The sequence below is a fragment of the Engraulis encrasicolus genome, chromosome 12 (genome assembly GCF_034702125.1).
Source record: "Engraulis encrasicolus isolate BLACKSEA-1 chromosome 12, IST_EnEncr_1.0, whole genome shotgun sequence".
NCBI classification, from domain to species: domain Eukaryota; kingdom Metazoa; phylum Chordata; class Actinopteri; order Clupeiformes; family Engraulidae; genus Engraulis; species Engraulis encrasicolus.
The window spans coordinates 54,807,010-54,814,509 of NC_085868.1; the positions used below are offsets into that span (position 1 = coordinate 54,807,010).

The following is a 7,500-nucleotide window of genomic DNA, read 5'->3' on the forward strand; positions in this document are numbered from 1 at the left end:
GGAGGATGCAATTTGCTCTGCCCTCCATCCAGCCCTCACCCACTTGGACAATAAAGACTCATATGTGAGAATGCTGTTCATTGACTTCAGTTCAGCATTCAATACCATAATACCACAACAACTGCACAAAAACTGGACAAACTAGGTTTCAGTACCTCCCTCTGCAACTGGCTGCTGGACTTCCTGATGCAGAGACCACAAGCAGTACGGGTAGGGAACAACACCTCGAGCACCCTGACCCTGAGCACGGGGGCTAGCAAGGTTGTGTTCTCAGCCCCCTGCTGTTCACGCTGCTGACACACGACTGCACAACGACCCACAGCACTAACCATCTAGTGAAGTTGCGGATGATACAACACTGGTGGGCCTCATCACCAAGGGCGATGAGACTCACTACAGAGAAGAAGTAGACCTGCTGGCCAGATGGTGCAAAGACAACAACCTCCTGATGAATGTCAACAAGACCAAGGAGATTGTTGTCAACTTCCAAAGGGTCCAAAAACAACTGCCACCACTGACCATCGACGGCGATGCTGTAGAGAGAGTGAGCAGCACCAAGTTCCTTGGAGTGCACATCAGCGACGACCTCTCTTGGACCACCAACACTACATCACTGGCGAAGAAGGCCCATCAGCGTCTATACTTCCTGCGCAAACTAAAGAAGGCAAGTGCTACACCCTCCATCATGACAACATTCTACAGAGGAACCATAGAGAGCGTCGTGTCCAACTGCATCACAGTGTGGGGAGGAAGCTGTACGGAGAAAAACAAGAAGACACTCCAGCGTGTTGTGAACACAGCGAAGAAGATCATTTGAGTACCACTCCCCTCCCTGCAGGACATTTACACCACACGCCTCACCCGGAAAGCACTGATGATCATCAAAGACACAAGCCACCCTGCACACAAACTGTTCAGCCTCCTGCCCTCTGGAAAGAGGTACAGGCGCCTCCGTTCCCGTACCACCAGGCTGGCGAGCAGCACAATGCACCAAGCGATCAAGATGCTGAACACTCAACCCACTCTCCCTCCACTGTCAGCCTCTAGGCAGCAAGGCCACTGACAACCCCCATCCCCACCACCATATCAGCGACTGAACATTCCACCTGCACTACTATATTTGTGACTGAACTTTCAACCTGCACTAACTCAAAACACACACACACACGCACACACACACGCACACGCACACGCACACGCACACGCACACACACACACACACACACACACACACACACACACACACAAGCACACTGCACTTTCTGCACTAACCCCCACATACACACACTGACACACACACACACACACACACACATACACACACACACACACAGACACACGAACACACACACAAGACGCACACCGCACCTTACCTGCACTAAACACATACACACACATACACACACACACACACACACACACACACACACACACACACACACACACACACACACACACACACACACACACACACTGCTGCTGGTGTACTTGACAGACCTCTTTAATATTTATTTTTCTTCAAAATGCTACTATTACCATGTCAGAACGCTATAAAGGACTTTTTTTTTTTTTTTTTTTAGGAAAAGCACAAAAGCACAACAAATACCTCTTAATGTATGTCCTCTACAAGTCTTCTGTTGTCCAGTCTTGCACTTTAAATGTCTGTATGAGCACTGTCTATGTCCATACTGTCTTAAGTCCATGTATAAGTACTGTCTATGTCTATACTGTCTATGTCCTTACCTAGATTAGTCTATGTCTGTATGGGAAAGCAAGAAATGTAATTTCAAATTCTTTGTATGACCAGTGCATGTAAAGAAATTGACAATAAACCTACTTGACTTGGATAGTGTCATAATTATGAGCTAGAGATTGAGGATAACATGTCTACCAACTGTATTGAATACAAACATATTCAATATTGCATCTAGTTACAATTCTGCAATTTTTCACTTTTTGCCAATCCGGGGGCCCCTAGGCTGCAGCCTTATCTAGCCTGTGCATTAATCCAGCCCTGCAGAGAGGGGTTTGGATTTTTTTTCTCCTGGCTGGAACCCGGGGCATGGCTGGATTGGCTATAACTAAGTCATACGCAGGGAATTTGCCCGGTGGACTGTTGATGATCAATCAAAAAGTGTAAGGTGCGCGCATCCGAAAGTAGCAACTAGCTACGGGTGCAGAATATCAAAAATAGTATATGGAGAAAAAGTTTAAAAAAATATTTGCACACCGTAAAAGCTCCCTTGTCGTGATTTTACACCTGACAAAGACCTTGCCGGTCGAAAGCCTTTTTTCACAATAAAATCACGACAAGGGAGCTTTTACGGTGTGCGAATATTTTTTAGTTTTTTTCTGTTGATGATCTAGCCATTTTGGGGGCCTAGGCGAAATATAAACATGGGCCCTCAAAAGTCATTATAGAGACATAGCCTACAATTCTGTGTTTTGTCTCATTGATTGCTCTGATTGCGCCGCACAAGTGACAAATTGAAGATCATGCTTACTCTTTTCCGTGTGTTGTGTGACAGTTGGGCCCCCTATGGAGGGCAGATTTGGTTGGGGCCCCAGGCAAGTGCCCAGCTTTGCCACATGGACAGTCCGCCTCTGATGATTTTGGCCTGCTCTTCGCCTCAATGGTGTCGTACAGCAGTGTTTCCCAACCAGGGGTACGTGTACCACTAGGGGTACACGAGCACACTGCAGGGGGTACTTGGAAAAGTGTTATTATTATAACAAATGTATGGAGCAGCCACATCAGGACAGAGAAAATTATATAGAAAATTAATTAGGGGGTACTCATGGCACAACTCAGAGGCTTAGGGGATACGCAAGACAAAAAAGGTTGGGAAACACTGTCGTACAGTCCTCATGTAGCTACAGCTGCCCTGCCAGAGTCAGATTTAAATAGTAGTTTTGCCTGTTGTGGTCAAGAACGTTCATAATAGATGACCAAAAATATTGTCACAGGCTTCATTATGTCTCTATCAATGCCAGGCGGATTGGTCTTGGCTGAAAATGCGCGGTCTGCTTTTTTTTGTCCCAGTCCAGTTCATCGGCAATGTGGTGGATAGAAACAGAGCGAGGCGCGAGGCTGAGAGCTCTGCGCGAGTTCTGATGAGAGTTCTGGAGGTATGCCCGCGCGCTCACTCTGATGCATTCTGAGGAATGAGGAAGAGACATACGCGTGCGAGATTCAAACCGCACGTCACTGACGCTCTCCGGGTGTAGTGCGCTTACAACACTAGATGCGCCGAGACGACAGTGGAGTGGAGTGGAGTGGACGAAACTTGCCGGTGACTGTATTGGACACCTTTGGGAAGTAGGCATGTAGCCAAAGTCTAATACAGTTTTTTTTAACTTTAGTAAGGAGTGCCTCAAAAGTTGTTTTTTATCTTTTCATGGCAGTTTGGACGCCCAGGCTTTCTAAATGCGCACGCTTTTTTTTTTACTTCTTGGATACATGACTGTGGAGTGGAGCGGACGAGCTTGCCAAAACTTGCCAGTGACAGTATTCTGGATTCGTTTTGAAAAGCCAGGATACATAACAACCATGCAAGCGTTCAGACTCTCCGTTGTTCATGAAGTTGTGGAATAACTTGGATACTCCGTCAGTCAGTCAAGCTTGCAGGTGTTGGCCGCGTGCCGGACCAGTGAGGTTTTTCGGAGAGACAGCTCGCTGTCAGGAGTGAGGAATTTTGGGAGCCGTTGGTGAGAAGTGCGTGTCACATCCGAGTGTAAATATTTTACACTTCCCCGATTTTGATCCAGCGTTCACGGTGAGGGGCTTCGTGTGTGAGCCTATATGCTCCGTGGGTGCGCGCACAACACATGTGAGTTGGATTGGATATTTCCAAATGCCAGGTAGAGCTATACAGCCGTCGGCAAGAGCTGGAACTTTCTTTAACAGAGGTCTAAGAATTATACGAATGTTTTTATCACCACTTTACCTCCAACACAGTTGCCTGTTCAGAAAAGAAACTCTAAAGCCTTTTTCTCAGTTTACCAGTAAGCTGAGATAAGCTTACTGCGTTCTGAAATTGTGGGCAGTATAGCTAAATCTTCGTCAAGAGCTGGAACTATATTTTCCTTTAACAGATGTCCAAGGAGGCCAAAGTGGTGGTCATTTCTCCACCTGGTGCAGTGGGCCATAAGGGCGAGCACTCTTCCGCGAGCCTTGTCCCTTGAGTGTTGTCGCCATAGCGACGACACGACCGTCACACCTGCAGATGATGCTGGTCACGCGAGTTTACCTCGCGCTCGCCCTCATCCTCCTCAGTCCTCTCAGCCTGCTGCGACTCTCATGGTAAGTTAGTACCCCAACTCATGTTAAATTATCTTTTCACAATTCACATCTTAAAAGGCACATGTACACATATTAACCCAACATTTGGCTGCCCCTTGCATTGGTGAGGCATGAATGCAATTTCGTTGTGTGCAGTGTGCACTTGTGTGTTGTGGATTGCTGTGCCACAATGACAATGGGAGTTGAAGTTTCCCAGATGGGCTTTCAAGATAACTGAACGCATAGATAGATATAGAGACTACAGATATCTGTATGACAGCATTTTAGTCAAACTTTTCCCAAGTTGTTGTGTTGGGAAGTTGGTGCTATAGAATCAGCATTGTATGCTTTTTTTTTATTTATTTTTCATTTTTTAATCAGCATTGTATGTGCCGACCCGGGTGTGGCTCTCCAATGCGTCATGCGTCATATAGAAATTGTGTGGAATTTATGGCATCGTGTTCGTGTGGAATTTATGGCGCTTAGGTCACGCGGGATCTGCGAGTTGAAATGCTCCCGACTGCTGCATCTGACTGCGATCATATAGAAGAAGTGCATTGTGCTGTAGTGGAATTTATGACCCCGACTTCAGGATCTGCAAGTTTAAATACTTCGACAATCGCATCAGCAGCGCAACACCGTAAAGGGAACAGGTCCGGTCAGAGGAGAGGGGAGATGAACAACAGAGAGAGAGAGAGAGAGAGAGAGAGAGAGAGAGAGAGAGAGAGAGAGAGAGAGAGAGAGAGAGAGAGAGAGAGAGAGAGAGAGAGAGAGAGAGAGAGAGAGAGAGAGAGAGAGAGAGAGAGAGAGAGAGAGCTGTCTAAGGGGGGAGAGTAACAACGAGACTGATGTCCAATGACAGCAAGAGGAAATGAATGTCAAATAATGGTAGGATGAAAGAAAAAGAGCAGTGTAATGCAAGAGGTGAGTCTCTCTCTCTCACACACACACACACACACACACACACACACACATATCCATGCACACACGCACACACACACACAGAATCCGGACCAACTCCATGTTGAGGTGTGTTAAGGGAGGAGACTCTCTCTCTCTCTCTCTCTCTCTCTCTCTCTCTCTCGCTCTCTCTCTGTGCAGGCCCACCGGCAGGGGGGACAAAGGGGTATGTTGTCCTGGGCCCAGGGAGATAGGGGGCCCAAAATTGAGTCCCCATTACATTGTATGTATTGGGTAGGGGGCCCATTCAGGTGACTTTGTCCTGGGCCCAGAAAAAGCTGTCAACAGCCCTGTGTGTGTGTGTGTGTGTGTGTGTGTGTGTGTGTGTGTGTGTGTGTGTGTGTGTGTGTGTGTGTGTGTGTGTGTGTGTGTGTGTGTGTGTGTGTGTCTTGGTTTGCCGTGGCCTAATGTTTCGGAAGTTGTTTTGTGGGTCAGAGGGTTGCAGGTTCAAACCCCATTTTGATAAGAGATAATCAAAAGCATACACAGTGACATTGCAAGCCATAAAAAAGTAAGTTGCCCTATTGTCTTAAGTTGTTTAAGTTAACTCAACTCGAGGCTTAACTCAACCCGAGGCATTCTCAACTTGAGTTAACTTACAAACCTAAAGCAGCAGGACAGCTTGTTTTACAGCATACATTACGTACATTGTGGGGACTATACAGCATACGTACGTTGTGGGGACTATTCGACCCAGGCATGGCAAGGTGAGGGCCCGTGAGCATAGGGTTGGTTTGTTATGAGAGGACACTTTGTTGAAATGTGACAAACGCCACAACATGAAAAAGGAGACACCACCAATAATTGCAATTAAAATAGTGATATTTTATTTACCTTTTTTTTTTTTTACCAATATTTTTACCAATATTTACAAATTCAGTTTACCAATATTTACAAATTCAGTTAAAACTGTTTAAGGTATGATCGTGTGGTGCAAAAGTATGGCATGATGGGCTGAGTGGATGAGTGAATGAATGCGTGTGTCAGTTATTTGGGTCAAAGGTGAGGCTTCAGGAGGGAGGTTTACTAACGTACTACTGATACTGTATGAGGCTTCAGGAGGGAGGTTTACTAACGTTCTACTGATACTGTATGAGGCTTCAGGAGGGAGGTTTACTAACGTTCAACTGATACTGTATGAGACTTCAGGAGGTTTACTAACGTTCAACTGATACTGTATGAGGCTTCAGGAGGGAGGTTTACTAACGTTCAACTGATACTGTATGAGGCTTCAGGAGGGAGGTTTACTAACGTTCTACTGATACTGTATGAGGCTTCAGGAGGGAGGTTTACTAACGTTCTACTGATACTGTATGAGGCTTCAGGAGGGAGGTTTACTAACGTTCAACTGATACTGTATGAGGCTTCAGGAGGGAGGTTTACTAACGTTCTACTGATACTGTATGAGGCTTCAGGAGGGAGGTTTACTAACGTTCTACCGATACTGTATGAAGCTTCAGGAGGGAGGTTTACTAACGTTCTACTGATACTGTATGAGGCTTCAGCGGGGAGGTTTACTGTCGTTCCACACGTCACTCTGCTAGTTGGCATCCGGTAGGCCTACACCAGTGGTTCTCAACCTGCTTTTGGAGAAATGGTTTCCTAATGCGTTCACTGACGGGCTAGCACCAAGAGGGGGCCCTAAGGGTCGTCCCTACGTCAAATAAATGGCTTTAATCTTTGTGAAGGACAGATTAATAAATTAGCAACACATTTTGAGAATGAACTACTGCGATTCTTACACAGTGTGTCTTTAAAACTGTGTGTGTGTGTTTGCGTGTAGTCAGATGAAGAGCCAGTTGAGTAATAAAACGAATCAGCCTTAGTCACCGCTGTGTGTGTGTGTGTGTGTGTTTGTGTGTGTGTGTGTGTGTGTGTGTGTGTTGAGATGAGCCAGTTGAGTAATAATACCACAAGTCAGTTTTAGTCACTGCTGCGTATGCAATACATAATAACAAGGTAATTTAGTGTGTGTGTGTGTGTGTGTGTGTGTGTGTGTGTGTGTGTGTGTGTGTGTGTGTGTGTGTGTGTGTGTGTGTGTGTGTGTGTGTGTGGGGCACGGCTTTAGTCATTGCTGCTGAAGACATCACAACAATGTCATTAATCGTAGACCTACACCTCCAAGTTCAGCACCACTATACCAGTTTTCTCATGAATTAGTGTTTCTCAACGGGCCCTCGAGACTTTTGAGCTTCCCAGGGGGTGTTAGAGAGCCCTTGTGGGGCGTTGAGAGAAAGAGCGCTCAGAAGGGGGCACAA

General features: G+C 46.2%; 1 protein-coding gene across 1 annotated transcript in view; it reads left to right on the top strand.

Moving 5' to 3' along the window:
• Window positions 1-7,500, top strand: part of LOC134459622 (protein Wnt-6-like) — a 50,831-nt gene that overhangs the window by 18,422 nt on the left and 24,909 nt on the right. The window contains exon 2 of the mRNA XM_063211967.1: window positions 4,201-4,303. Within this exon, the coding sequence (XP_063068037.1) occupies window positions 4,201-4,303 (103 nt within the window). The remainder of the gene's footprint in view (window positions 1-4,200; window positions 4,304-7,500) is intronic.